The sequence below is a fragment of the Taeniopygia guttata genome, chromosome 13 (assembly GCF_048771995.1).
Source record: "Taeniopygia guttata chromosome 13, bTaeGut7.mat, whole genome shotgun sequence".
Classification (NCBI taxonomy): domain Eukaryota; kingdom Metazoa; phylum Chordata; class Aves; order Passeriformes; family Estrildidae; genus Taeniopygia; species Taeniopygia guttata.
Window position 1 is genome coordinate 3,164,574 of NC_133038.1, and position 15,203 is coordinate 3,179,776.

The following is a 15,203-nucleotide window of genomic DNA, read 5'->3' on the forward strand; positions in this document are numbered from 1 at the left end:
AGACCAGTTTTAAAAACGAAAACCCTATTCCCTTCCCCTCCAAAGGGATCTTGTTGCCAGGCAGTAGCCCAGGACACTTGTCCCAGAACACAGAGGTCACTGGCAATTTGTTTATCCGGATTACTCAATAGCCTGACAGCAGAAAAGCAGGTGTGTGACACCTTTGACATCTCCAACCATTCCCATTCCTGGCAGCCCTCTCATACAGAGCCTCAAAACCTTTGGACACACTTCCACTCCCAGAACTTCCCAAAAGAGCTTTCAAACACTTCTCAACCTCACCTCACTCTCCCGGGGCACAGGAGATCCTGTCCACACCCTGCCTGGCTTTTCCCTGCAAGCTCTGTGCCCTGCAGTGATACACGGCTCAGGCAAATCTGCTTGAAGAGTCAAAAACTCTAGACTTGCATTGTCTCAGAACAATTCTATTACAATTCTCCGGTAATAGAAGATTTTCCTAATCTAACTGAGCTTTTTGCACCCAAAAATGATGCTTCTCCTCCATTTTAACTAATAGTGTTCAACAGTTATTTTCCTTGTTACAATCTTAGTTCAGTGCACATCAATTTGCAGCAGTTCCCACTAAACCGTCTTTGAGGGAACTTTTTTCCTTATTACTGCCCTGATCACAGCAAGCTTCATTGAATAAATTAGGATTTAAGGAAAAAAGGGGGATTGTAGAACAGATCAGTAGGAACCTTGTTCATTCTTCATCCACAAGCAAAGTCTTCACCTTCAGTTCTTCAACCCCGACCACACCTTAGGCTGAAGAGAGGCAGATTTTCACAGAACACAACACGAGAGTCAGCTTTAAAGACCTTGACCATTTTCTATAACTCACAACATACTGTGAAGTAGAGGCTCTTCAATTCGGAGGAAAAGCATCCTCTGGTGCGTACAGCAGTGTGCAAGAGCAGTTTCCTGGCCACAAACAGCAGTGACTGCTGCAGCGCTGATTCCAGGGATGAGAGATCCTCATGGATACAGAGACACGATGGATATGCTCACTGAGGGCAGTGAATGGCTCCCTGCCCCACTGCACCCACCCTGCTGCTGTTGGGGCACGAAGGAGCCATCTCCCAGTGTGCTCCCGTGTCACTCGCAGCAGGAGCTGAAGCCCAGGTGGCACCACGATCCAAGGCCACTCTCCCCTCTCCCACACAGGCAGAACGTGGCCCCAGGGGATGCAGTTTGACCCAGCCTTCACCAGGGCACATCTGGGAATTCAGACCCACCTCAACACCCTGCAGTTACAAACAGGAGCAGCAAAGGACTCAGCACTCCTTTTTAAGAGATGGAGTGGAGGAGAAAGCATGATGAGATACAAAGATACAAGACAATAAAGGTTAAGGTACTTTTATTATAAAAGTCTATACAATGAGCACCAGACATAGCAATGCAATTATATCTGGTTTAGTTATATATATTCCATATCTATATATCCATATAGATATATAGGTTTTGCTTTTACCAAAGTAAAACTGTTATATCACAAAATGCCTAGTTCTACCATTTATTTATTGCTCAACAAGGATGGCACAAAACACACTCAGCATAACTGTTGCCATGCTTATCTACTATACTGAATAAACAGCCAAACACTGCATAACAAACACAAAGCAGCTGTTAATTCTGAATTGGAACCAGTCTGATCACTCACTCACTTATAAAAATATTGGAATCATATAGATTTAAGCATTATAAAGGAGGAATATATTATTTAAAACATTTAAATAGTGCATATTGACATTTTGCATGTGGTATATAAAACACAAACATTCATGTACAACACTATACAGTACACATTAGTTTCAATGTTTGGATACACCCGTGTCTGCAGACTGATAGAAAAGGAACTGAAGTGTACATTGCACAATGGAACTGAATAAAATTGGTAAATGGTCTCAAAGACTACTTTAACCTCATAATTCTCTAAGGTCCCAGATCACTTTGCAGTTAAAAAAAAAAGAAAAGAAAAAAAGGCATACCACCAGTGCTCAATAGTTTTAGTGCTTTTTTTTTCTGAATTCCAAAATTACATGCCTACAAGGAGAGTAAAACAAACCAAGAAGTATTCTACAGTACACAAATGAAATCTGAGCACTAAAAATCCTACTTGCAACCTATTTCATATGGTTCATGACAGAACAGCAAGTCTCTGAGGTTACGTGCAAGCCATTTCTTACATCATGAGAAAGTTCATTTTTGGTCTTTCATAAAGCAGAGTGAATCATTGCTATGTTGACATTAGCCAGTCATAAAAACATGCAGTGAGAGTAGGTGCATGCAAAACATGGCCACAATCAAACTGATACACTGAAACAAAAAAAAAAAAACCCAAAAAACAACTGAGAAAGCACCAGCTGAAATTAAGATTTTGATTTTGCCAGATCAGAAACAGCTGCGGATGGCTGCTGTAGAGCAAAGCTACTCCCTAAATCATCATTCAGCACAGCAGATGTGATACTCAAAACATTATTTAGATTCAACTCTGAAGCTAAATCATGCAAGGCCCATAAACTGTTTTGCTTACATCGTAAGGATTAGATAATGTATTTTTATTCTCCGACTGTAAAACAAAACCGTGATAAACAGCAGTAATCTTTCCACTCCAAACCGACAGTTCTCCCTGTGGTGTGTGCTAACTACACTGATTTTAGCCCTTGACACCATACTCATTTCAGGTACAGTGGGATTTTAACTGTCCTAAGCCAGCTCCTTTCTGTGGAGCCACACAAGTCTGAGCGCCACCAGACTTCCCAAACACCAAAGTGTTCACTGTGCTCCTCAAATCTTCCGAAAGCGGAGATGCCGTATCCAATTCAGCCCAAACACTACGTCACCACTGGCTGATAAACAACAACCGAAAAAGGGATCAAATGAACAACAATGACATGAGTCCTGTAGGCAGCATGTGATTGAACTTTTCAGTTTTCCAAGGTTTAAAAGCCACTAAGGAAAGGTCACTTTCTGGTTTGTCCACTGTCATCTTTATCAAGGAGAAAACGTGACCGCTAATGAGCAAAATCCATAGACGTTAATTATTACTGTGTACAGGTGCAATTTAGAATACCAAAAAATCAAAGTTGTTCCACAGCAGTCCTTTGAAAGGAATTACAGTCTGTTTAAGTGTTCCAAGAATTAAGAGCTGTACCCTTAATTTGCTGATTTTTTTTTAGGCAAGAGGAATAGTTCGGTGTAGCATTACAATATTAATAATTTCTTCAACAATGCAAAAGGTTAGTTATAACAAAAGTCTCAAAGTTCTTGAATGCTAAAGATAAAAAAAGCTATGGTTGTTTTGGAACAGGATGGATGCATCTGGAATACAAAACTTCGATGGAAACTGTGTTTGCTAAAGTTGGATAGAGCAGTCTCAAATTCAGAAACCTTATTTGCTCTCTAGACAGGACCTACTTACCCTTCAAACATGTCCTAGTGGCACCACAGTAAAGTGCACAAACTGGATTCTTTCAACAGTGCATGACACATGAACACAAGCACCCGATAAGTACAGGGGTAGTATATGGAAACAGCATGTTACTCAATAGGTTGGAGGAATATAATTTAAATTGATTTTGAAGAATCTTGTTTGCTGATAAGGACTTCTAACAGCCTCAGTTTGGCTTTGATTTTCTTGTACTCCCTGTACTCATCCAGCATTGGGACCCGATCTTCTTTCTGTACGTTCCTGTAAAAAAAGAATGTCAAAATTTCAACCAAATCCTCCATCCTGCAGCAAGCCAAACACAGAAGCAGCTACAGGAAGTTATTATAGGGCAGAAGAAAATATTATTGGCAGCTTGTTCACCAATAACAGGCATGATATTATATTTTTGTTTACTGTAGTTAAAACTACCACCACCTAAAAAACTGAATTGAAAACCCAGCAGCATTTATTCAGCACAACTGCTGCAGCATTGGGTAATAATCATTGCCCTAAGCTCTCCTGGGAATTTTACTAACAGGATATGAAGAGTTTCACTTCAGATCCTATGTACACCCTATAGAAAAAGACAAATTTAAGTCAATCTATGTTTCTTACTGTAAGTAGATTGACCCACAAATTGGCAGCAGAGCATTATTCTTACTGGACCATAATAAATAATCTATTAATATGATTAATCTCATTATTTGCCATTGAAGTCAAAAGGAGTTTTGTCCCAAACTCAGTAAGCGCACAATGAAGCCAAGTTACTGGAATTCGTGTAACCAGTGGTCCAGCAGTTGATAGTTAAGGAGAAATACAGGAGAAGGCACAGACGAGTGAGAGCATTTGCCAGTCAAGGAAGTGACCTCTTAGGAGTGTTGTTAGTTTTGTTCATGACAAGAGACATCTCAAAACTACAACAGGCAGCAATGCAATCCAATTCATGACAAAACAAATTCAAGTAAGAAATCTAAAAGAACTAAACTATATGGAGAATAAAAATTATAAAAACCTTTACTGGTAAAGCAAATATCCACTGCCAGAATTGACCTACTGGAACAAGGGGCAAATGGGAAAATTACCCTGCCCTGTGTTAAAGAACAGGGATAATATGGGGGTTTTAAAATGAAAAAAAAATCATACTTTCTAGTAGATATTTTTAAATGCTATTTTTTTTTTTAATGGAACTGTTAAAAATACACATAGTTATCTCCCTCAGGAGATTATTCACAGCAGATCAAAACAGATCAGATTCCAGCTGACAACATTCAAAGTTAGAAAATACACTAATACACTTGGCTACATAATGAGGCTGCAGCCCAGCATCTGGCATTGTGCTAAACAAACCTTCCATTCTGCTGATAAAACTCCTCTTCAAATTCTCGCAGTATCTTACGTAGCTTCTTTTTCTCAGCTCTGGCTTTCCACAGTTGCTCCAATAATTCAGGCCTAAAAATTTCAAATTAAAGAAAAATATGTTGGTCGTACAATAGAATTTAAATTTCTCAGAAACAACTGAGCTAGCTCCACTAATAATTTATTTGTCTGGCTCATAAGGAACATGCTGTCAGTTTAAAAGTGAAATATTGAGAACAAACTAGCAGTTAATAAAGGGGTATAAATTTTCTGCTGTCTACACAGCTCAAGTAAGGCTGAAGAAGGTTTAGAAGATACTAAATAATTCACTGAGTACAAAAAGATCTTAGTCAGACATGTCAGAGCAAAGAACACTCATTCAATCCAAACATTTCCTGAGAAGTGCTGAACATCTCACTCCCTTTCATCCAACATCATAGATTTAGTATCATGACTCTAACTACAATAATTACAACTACTATAATTAAATTATCCACTTAATTATCCATACACAGAAGCAGCTCTAGTGCTGGAGAGCCTCAGGTCCCGGGTGAGTTTCTCTTGACCATCTTCAATATCAGACTCAGAGTTTTCAACTGGGCTTAGAACGGGCTGTGTTTGGGCAGCAGTTTTTAAGATTTCATTCAGGTCTGTAGACAAACCATCACTTTCCTCCTCTTCTTCCTGAAAGTGAAAACAGAAATTCAAAACAAATACTATGTATTTCAGTTCCCTATTACAAGTGCTGGGAAGTATTTGTTAAATGCACTGCACCTACCTTAATTTCTTCAAAAAAATGGGCAGTTTCACCTTCAATAATGGGCTGTAACATCTGCCCCCGCCTCTTGGTTGATGGTGATCCCTGAAAAAATGGAAATTTGTTTCAAAATGTACAGCAAGACATCCAGTGCTCTTTGAAGTCAGAATTACATTGAAATCAGCCAATATTTCCTCTTTGAGATGAATAAAAGACTGCAAACATACTTACAGACCACAAATAACCATACAACCCACAAAGCTCAGGTACTCAAGGTATCCTTGACACAGAAATAATTGTAGCTTATAATTTATTTTAAAATATTCCTTTTCAGACTTAAATTAAAAAGCATTTGCTCTCTCCATGTTTTGTATAAGATTCATAAAGTGCAATGATAGCTCTGAATTTTGTACTTATTCTTGTTCCTCCCAAACCAAAGCACAGTTACAAAGGCCAGAGCTGGTTATCTCCTGCCAGGCATCCATTGGGAATAATCCTGCCTGGTTCCTTTTCCAGACACACTGAGTCCCTGCAGGTGGAAGTGTGAAATCAGAGCGTTGCCACATCAGAGTCAAAATCCTTTGAACTCCAGCCTAAAGCAGGTGTCCCTGTGCTGTCCAGGTGCCTGCTGCACACCTGCCATAAAGTCCAGCTCATCCCTTATCCCCAGACAGCAGAAGCAATTCCAGCTGATGGTCTCTGGACAGTAAAAAGGTGAAACACAAAAGCCACACAGACAATGACCTGTCAAAAACTTTCATTCGTGAAAGGTAAATAGTCTTCTGCTTCTCTGGACATTTCCATACAGACTTCAGTGCATGTCACTGGTGTACCAGGAAAGAGTAAGAGGTATCTCATGGAATCAATTGTCCTATAAACCTAAAAATACATTCTTTAAATATCTGGAACTAAATATAGGCTACTCAGAAGTTACCACTGAACAATCCTTGGCGATAAAAGAGAGCTCCTCCTATCTCTTACAGGTTTCAACCAGTGAAAGAGATTTTACAGGTGCTGCCTACAGCACAGATTAGGAATCATGTTACTGACATCTCTTCTGAATTTAAAGTCCTTCTGGTGGGCTATCACCCATCCCTTTATTTCACAACCAAAAAAACCTTATGGTACAGTCATAAGGCTACCCAGAATGTGAAATCCATCTCAGCTGAAGAGTCAGATTTCTGAGGGGAGAGATGGGATAGAGCTCAGTCAGTCAAGGGCACTACCAAAAAGCTGTGACCCACCAGTCACAGGAAAAACATGGGTGCCTAAGAGCAACCTGTGCTTATGGATTTCAGAAAGAGATTCTGATAGAAAAGCCCTTAAACTTGACTGTGATGCAAATAATGTTTTTCTTTAAAAGGAGCCATCAAAAACAATGTACGTGCAAGAAAGGCAGAATCCTGACCTGGTCCCTTTATCTTGGTGTACTCCAGCTTAGAGGGGAGAGCTCAGAACTGCCAGTGACAATGTAAATAGCAGATTAAGTTCCTGCTGAGTAAGCCCAGCTACCTGTGTCTGGGAAGAACTGTCTGTATGTAAAGAGATTATCTCAAAACAGCTATGCAGTCCCTTCCTTCCAAAAGGGTCACCAGCCAACATCCAAACAGCTATGTTGCAAGTCTGGGTCAGTATGTAAGGCTTGAATTATGGCTCACGCAGAACAAAACAGCTGGCTGTCATTCCCCAGCTGCTTTACAGGTACTATAAACAAGGTTACATCAATTTCCTTGCACAGTATGACAACTTTTCTTCCTCATCTCTTAGAAGACCACAGAGAGAGGATAGAAAATTCAGAAGGAAATGAAGTGAAAACACAATGAAAAAGCAGGGATGTTGTACAGATGCTGCAGGTGCTGGTAATATGTCCCTCTCTGGGGAAGCATGAAGGAATGAAATGGTTCTGATGGCAATCCTGTCACTCAAGCCTCTGCCGACAGCAACCTGCACTACAACTGGTGTTACTATTCTGGGGAGGACTAAAAGTACAGTATGTCCTGTGGATCCATACCTAGCACAGGCACTTGGGGACATCTCAGCTACAGCAAGTTAGCACAGCTCACTTACTTCCACAGAGAACCATTTAATTCCCAAGAGCCATCAAGGTCGCAGACAGCTTGGAACTGCTCTGTTCTCAGCAGTAAATCAATCAAATGCCTCAAGTACAATGACAACAACATCTTTTATCTTCCACAAGAAAGATGTTTCACAGAACAGTGTTACTAGCTCTTCTAAAGGCAGCCTCGCAGTTCAAAAGTGGTAAAATAAACAGAAATAGCATTTGTTTTACTCACAAGAATAGGAGTAATGCTTGCTCTAGTTAACATTTGTTTTACAAGTCTGTATCTGTCATAAAGTGGCTTCACAATATGTCTTTCTTCTCTAGTAACCTAGAGGCAGAGAAACCACAGAATTAATTATACCGGTCACTCAATCACAGACAAGCAAACACAAAGCCGTGTGCTTCTCCTGCCAGGCTACCAATGATCCAACTAGGAATAAAACTACCTTACACTGAAAGGGGGTTTATGCAGATAAAAGGGAATAAGTGGGTGCTTTTTCATTCCCTCTCACTTTGATACCCTGTATTTTTCAGGGAAAATATTTAAACACTTCCTAAAAATTAGTGGAGCTTCTGCACAGGGAAACCCTGTATTTAAATATCCATGGAAAAGAGGCAAAAAAGGGACCAAGAACTGGGGGAAAAGATGTGTGCCTGGCAATGATGATGGTTCTACAGAAATGAAAGGGAAAAAAGAAAAAGATGAAACTGTAGAGAAGAGGGGTGGGAACTATCCTTTCATTTCTGTTTCTGTGAAATCCAGAATAACATTTCCGGTCTTTTCTGAGGAAATTCAATGATCTTGTTTATTTTTAAGACATCTCTTTGCCTCACAGACACACAAGGCACCAAATGACACCCATCACTTTGCACACTCCAACAACCTGCTGATTTCTGAAAAGGCGGCCTATTAATACATACTTTTTTCTTTTTTTAGAAGTCAATGCAGCAAGTTCCTCAGATGGCAACATGGAGGCCAATAGACACCTTTGTGTTTTGGAGAAGGAAAAAGAAGAACCCCCCACACCAGCATTAAGTTCTGGTCTTACAACTGCTCAGGAGTTACTGCTGTCTATGCACACAATGGCACAGTTTGAAATAAAGCCAAGCATTACCGGCCGTCCATGTTGGCTTTCATAATACAGGAGGCTCTTCTGGAGAGATGTTTTCTCTTCTACCAAATGGTCCTTTGTCATTTTCTATCAAGAATAATTAGCATTTAATCAAACACAAGTCACTTTTATTCACTATCCAGATGCCTAAGACAAACTCAGCTTAGTTAACATTATACAACCCACCTTCCTCCATTTAAAGCTGTTCAATACTGTCAGCACATACTTTTAAATATTTTTATATAGAGCAAGGAAAATGTGGTTCATGTTGATAATTTCCCCACTAAGTCTGAAATATGACGGCCTGGCAAAGGGTTGCTAGCCAGAGGCATCATCATGGTGATAAAGTGTATCTCAAGTGCTCTATTTTCCCCTTATTCTCTTAGAAAGAGCCTATCCATAACCTCATGCTTACCTTTATATCTTCTGGTAAACATCTCTCAACTCGTTTTTCCTTTAATCTTTTCAAAATTAGTTCAAGTGTAGCCTCCTTGGTGGGCTTCTTCTCTTTCTGCACAACCCGCATCTCATCTTCATTTTCTTCATCCTCTTGGTCAAGAGAGGAACCAAAGCTTTTTGGAAGTGTGTTACTTCGTGGACGTGTTTGAGGTATGAATTCTCCCTCTGAGCTCCTCTGTTTTGCATCTAAAATGAGAAAAACTGCTCAATCCAAACGTTTAAAAGAAGTAACACATTTTATTTAGCTGCAAGTACAGGAACATAGCAATTTGCATGGGGGAAGTTTCTCTCCTAAAGAACTAAATAAGAATAATTTGATTTTTGAATAGTGCAGAATGTAGAAATGAAACATTTTTGTGTGCTGTGCAAGTTTACTGAATAACTTAGCCATTTCAGTCATGGAGATTATTTGTGTTAGCAGAGAATAAGAAACTGTAGCAATCTCTTACCTTTTATTTGCTTTCTCAATTTGGTAAGTTCAGTCATCCATTTTAAAACTTTTGGATTGGCTGCTATATCACTATAGGAGGGCTGAAAAAAATACAAATAAACTACATATTAAAACAAACACACTAAATCTTGTTTATAAATACTTCTTTCAAGATTTGGTAATATTTGTGACAGTGAATGTGAGCAGTTACAGGAATGCCACTCAGTATCAGATCAGATCTCAACATAAGGCACCACCCGTGAAAATAAAACTGAAACAACTTCAGCAGCTGAACCAGAGAGTGGTAAGATACTTCTGCTTTTCCACACATCTCATCTGAAATGCCCTCAGTCCCACAGCAGAACTGCAACTCTGTCCTCCTCTGGCTCTGGCATGCTGGCACATTTGCTAATATTGCTGTTGCTCAGCTCCCTTTTGCATAGAGCAGTGCGTGACAAAATTCTCTTCTGTGAACAGAGTTATTCAGTAATGAACTACAAGAGTCACTCAGCCCTCCCATTCAGTCCTTTATCCTGAATAAGACAGAAGTGTTAACCCACCTTGCTGTTTTTCTCTTTTTCAAACTGTTCCTCAAATTGCTTTATTTTTTTCTGTAATTTCTTGACAAGCTGATAAGGTGTCTTGTCTTCCCTTTTGTCATCTTTTGAGCTAAAGGATGCTCTTCGTGTTCTGTTTAAAAACATTTTTTAAATGTTATTTAGATAATTGAGTGCAAATAAGATGTACATTCAAATCAGAGATTAATAATTTCATTTTTTCTCCAGTTCATAATCCATTAATTTCAAGTTTTAAGAGGTATTTACTTAAACTGCTTTGAGCTACTGCCTTCAAGATTTGATGTTATTTCTGTCTTCCTAACATCAGTAATACCCACAACAGAAAAACTGTATTTGAAATTCAAGTGTAATGTACCATTAATTGCCAACTTTCTGATGCCCGGGCTATTTACCTAAGTTACTTTATACTCAGTTGTTCTTCAAGTACTGGGCACAGAATAAAGCCCAGGCTAGAAAATACCAGTGAACAATCCTTGGTAATTATGCAGCTTCACTCAATTGTCTCAGGCAAGTTAAGAGATAATTGAGCCAAAAAGTATCCACATAATTTGTTAGTCTAACTAATAAATTCCTTAGATTTTACTAATAGACTTCTAAAGTATGTGGTTTTGGTTTTACATCATCTTTCACACAGCTCCTTGACATTTGTTGCTCTTGAAAAGCGTTTTTTGTTTCAAGACTGACATGAGAATTTTCCAGAACATTTATTATACAAAGTGCCTGAAACATCTCTCAACACAGCCAGTGAAATCTATGTCGTTCAAGATATTAGCAATACTAATCTAATAATCTACTAGAGCAGATCCTCATTCATTTCAGAATGAGGAGAACTGTCACAGGCAGCTATTATCATTAGCACTTTTCAGCAGGTCAGTCTTCTACATCACTTTAAGAGTACTTGTTAAATATCTTCTGTGGCTCATTGGAGAAAACTTGCACAAGGATCTTTCTCCATCAATAAATCTGCCAGACAGACAACTAGAAACTCTAAACTTGTTCCAATCTCCTGTTTCAGGCTTTATGAGATTATTTCTTCCCCAACAAGCATGAAAATTCTTCTCAACTTCCCCTTCCCAGGAACAGTAGCAGACAGTATAGGTTATTTACAATTTTGAGAGTCACACTGCCCAGTTCATACAAATAACCTGCAGCTTGTTTAGTGACAACTCTACTTGAATAAACTAGGTTAAAAAAATACAAGAAAAAAAAGCCAGAGCTTACATAAAATCAGAGCAGAGTCTAGCAAAGCCTGGTAAACAAAGGATATAAATACCACTTTCTGCCCAGGAAGTGCCATTTGTCCGAAGCCCTGACCAAATGCCAGGGAAAGCTCTACAATCTTGTCCTATTTTTATCCTCTTTCCCTCAGCATCTGTCAAAGGCCACTTGGAGAGACATGATGCCACCCCAGCTGAACCTCTGCTCTAACTCACCCCAGCAGTTCCTGGGCAGGCAGAGCAGCCAAATGGCCACACAACGTTTGACCTTGGTCTTCAGTTCACTCAGATCATGAAAACCAACAACAATCTCAAACAGCTGTATTTTCACCCTGGAGTAACACATCCTGCCCACCAGACTGCATTAAAATACACACCTAACAAAAGAAAGTGCTTTGGATGAAGAGTCCAGCGTTTCTGGATCATGTAAGAAACGTTGGCTTTGCCCAAAATCCAAACTCCGATGTGACAATATGGGATGACAGTCCTCTTCCAAGGGATGATTAGTCATCCTCCCAGCCTGTGGGGAAAGCTGAGCTTCTCCAGATTCACTGTCCTCCTGCCAAGACTTGAAAGCAGGAAATGGATCTAGAAGATAAAAAAAAAGACACAAAATGGTACTTTTCTGTTACCAGAACTAGCAACAGGAGTCGAAACAAAAATGTGAACCCAATGCTTAGTTCTTGTATGTGCTAGAGGATGTGGTGTCATACACAAAGTGAATAAAAACAGTGAAATGCATCAGAAAGCTACAATTTCTGTCATATAACCGAAAGAAAAAGGTACTGAAATGAAGTATGCACACTAGGATCCCTTTTTCAAAGTGTATCTTGGGAGTATGCATTTCTGAGCAGTTCAACAGTGTAATAGAGCCTTATTTATGTATCAGAAATATCAAAAAAGAATATGTTTATTGTCCAGTGCAGTATTTTGCTGTGGAAATTCATTTTCATAGTGTACACATGTACTTTGAAAAGTGGTCCTATTGATTTTGCAGGTTAAGTCTGACAGTACCTTAGGGACAATGCCCATTTGCTTAAGTCTTTTTCAAGGAATATTTTTGGGTTTTATGATAAAAACTACCTTGACACCACTGAGAAAAAGAGATTTCTTAATTTGTGGAAGGTGATTTTTTTAGGAGGGAGATTCCAAAACAATCAATTCTTTCAAATCCCTATGAAAAGCTCCTGGCTAACATTCCTCATAATTCTTTGACAAGGTTTTCTTCCTGTCTAAAAAAAGAGCTGACAAAGCCTTTCAATTACTTCAATTTAAAATCCCACCCCCCTTTTCCTTTCAGATTTGCCTGTTATTTTCCTAGTTCAAATCAGAAATTTGAAAACTGGGTTCAAAGTGTGCAGAACAACAAAAAAACCCACAAAATAATCTTCAAAAAAATAACCCTTGTACCTGCTTTCCACTGCACATTTACTAAGTATGATTGGGAATTTTTTTGTTGTTTTTCAGCTGTGATCTTGCCTGTTTGCACAGTACAAGATACAAGAAGGGGACCTTTTTGAATCAACAAAAAAACTGCAGATCAGAATATTCCCAAGATATAAGGGACAGCAGGTGAAGGGTTAGTTAGAAAGCAAACCATCAACTATCAAAAGGCAGATAACTGAACGTATGGCGAACCATACTTACCCTCCCCTTCTCTCTGCAGATGCATTGTTTTGAAATCAATGAGGGGGAAAGTGATAGGGCATGGCGCTAATAAAATGAAAAAGAATGGCAAAAATACTAAAGTGAACACACAGCACAGTCAGAACAAACTATACATAACATGTAAAGCAGGAAGATACAGTACCAGGGAAAAACATCCCATCTTTTTGGACCAGGCCCTGAGCACTCTCAGCTTCCAAGCAATTCCCATGGCAGGTAAGGATGCTCAGTCCTCAGCCAATTTCAACTTTTTACTGGAAAGGTTTATAAAGAACTGGTAGAGGAATAGTAAAGACTTATTGCAGTTTAATAAGAGACTCATGCATCCTCACATGAACAAAGGCAAGCTCTAATGTTTTTCTCAGAGCTTGTAAATAATAGAGATGGTGATGATTTCCAAAAAGCAGGGCAAATGCAGAAAAAATACTCAGAAATATAAATCAACCATTCTGCATTTTCGCCTTGGGCCAGCAAGCAATTGATGTTGATTTTCAAGAACTCTGTTGCATACAGGCCTTTGAGTTTTCTATTAGATTGGCTTTAATAACCCAAATCTTGTAACTGAATTTGGACTAGTACAGATTTCTTAACAAAGTCACTACTTCAGTGGAATGCCATAAGGACTTGCAGTGCCTTGGAAGGCTGAGTTCCTAACAACCAACCTAAACAGGGCTGAAGAATAGTCAATGTTCAAATACTTCACAGTGAAATTAAGACCTCTTGCAAAGAACACGATTTAATACCAAGAAGTTATAATATAAATTTATAACAGATACACTGCTTTATTTTCAAAACAAGGGTCATAAAGCTATTTGGGGAAGTAAAACCAAAAGCAATTTCATGAGCAAATTTAAGGAAATAATGAAAATGGATGCCACAAACCTTCTGAGTATACATATTAAGTCATCTTAACACAAATAGAGGATGCAACAAAATGTAATGCACAAGTAAGCAATAAACTTAATAAAACACTGAAAACATAAGCAGGATTTTTATGTTTCAACTTCAGACTGTTCTTAACTTGGACTCAGTGTCTTTGGCTGCCTGCAATTCGACTTCTCTGTGCCATGACATACTCTGAATGTGCAGTTTGCTAGAGCTCAAGAGCACCAACCAGCAAATATTGTACAAAACTAATGAAGCAAATCACAAGTTGCAAACCTCATTATTTGCAAAAGGGTTAAAAGGGAAGTGTGGACTCATGAAGGCAATTAATTTGCAAGCCAGTCAAACAGCAGTGACAAACTAACAATCAGCTCTCACCATTTGAGCTTCAGAACAAAGCTGTATGTGCTGACAGCTCTAAGCTGCACTGTTACAGAACACACATTCCAGCTTTACTTCCCTCGTTTTAATACTTCCAACACTGCAACTACAAGTTAAATGCAGTGATTCCTTGCTACCAGTGTCTTGTTAAGGTTTCACTGTGACACTTAAAGGCATCTCAAGCTGTCACTGGAAGGGCCTGCTGGAAGTTAAAACCCTGTCCCTTACAGTTAACCTGCACCACATCTATCAAGTTGTACTGCAAGTTTTCCAAACCAGAAACGAGTGGCCTGTGGCCACTGCACTGTCAGTGACAGCTCACAGTGGTTTAGCAGCTTAGATCATTTGCATATTTTAAGGTGCGATGACTCCAACACCAGGCAGAGAAAACACAATATAAGGAAGACATAAAAACAGAAGTATTTTGAAAAGAAGGTATTGACAAGAGTGCTTTGCTCTGTTTACAAAGGACTTACGGCTGTTTTAAGTAAAACAGAAGTTTTAACAGTTTAACCAGATATTTGAGTAATAAAAGTCACAAGCTCAGGAGATTGCTAAACCTGGAAGGCAGTGAAGAATAAGGTCACAAACATAGGGAATCCTGTCTGAGAGGAAACTGTTGGATTTTTCTTCTCCTAAAATGCAAACCGTGGAAGGAGAAGGGGCAGAGAAAAACATCCATCTGCAACTTTAGCCTTTATTTGAAAATTCAGAGTTGCCTCAAGTTGTCCAATGACATGGGAACCAAAACAACTGACAGATTTTTCTGAAAAATTGAAATATGAACTGCTGTGTTTGGCAGGTTAGTGATTTTAAGTCAAATTCAGCCAATTCAATAGTTTACACTTAATAAAACAAAGACAAACAAGAC

The 15,203-nt window shown here is 39.0% G+C and overlaps 1 protein-coding gene across 9 annotated transcripts in view; it reads right to left on the reverse strand.

Annotated features, from left to right (window-relative positions):
- Positions 1–1,340: 1,340 nt before the first annotated feature.
- FAM13B (family with sequence similarity 13 member B) overlaps positions 1,341–15,203 on the reverse strand; it is a 44,568-nt gene continuing 30,705 nt past the window's right edge. For 5 of the 9 annotated variants that reach the window (XM_072935237.1, XM_012575002.5, XM_012574999.5 and 2 more), the window contains exons 15-25: positions 13,049–13,114; positions 11,779–11,989; positions 10,167–10,296; positions 9,626–9,707; positions 9,133–9,362; positions 8,721–8,804; positions 7,838–7,933; positions 5,565–5,648; positions 5,298–5,470; positions 4,778–4,879; positions 1,341–3,691 (exon numbers count right to left, since the gene is read on the reverse strand). In XM_072935237.1, coding sequence (XP_072791338.1) covers positions 3,568–3,691; positions 4,778–4,879; positions 5,298–5,470; positions 5,565–5,648; positions 7,838–7,933; positions 8,721–8,804; positions 9,133–9,362; positions 9,626–9,707; positions 10,167–10,296; positions 11,779–11,989; positions 13,049–13,114 — 1,382 coding nt within the window. In that variant the 3' untranslated portion in view covers positions 1,341–3,567. The remainder of the gene's footprint in view (positions 3,692–4,777; positions 4,880–5,297; positions 5,471–5,564; positions 5,649–7,837; positions 7,934–8,720; positions 8,805–9,132; positions 9,363–9,625; positions 9,708–10,166; positions 10,297–11,778; positions 11,990–13,048; positions 13,115–15,203) is intronic. The other 4 variants (XM_072935240.1, XM_072935239.1, XM_072935241.1 and 1 more) reach the window with 2 other exon arrangements.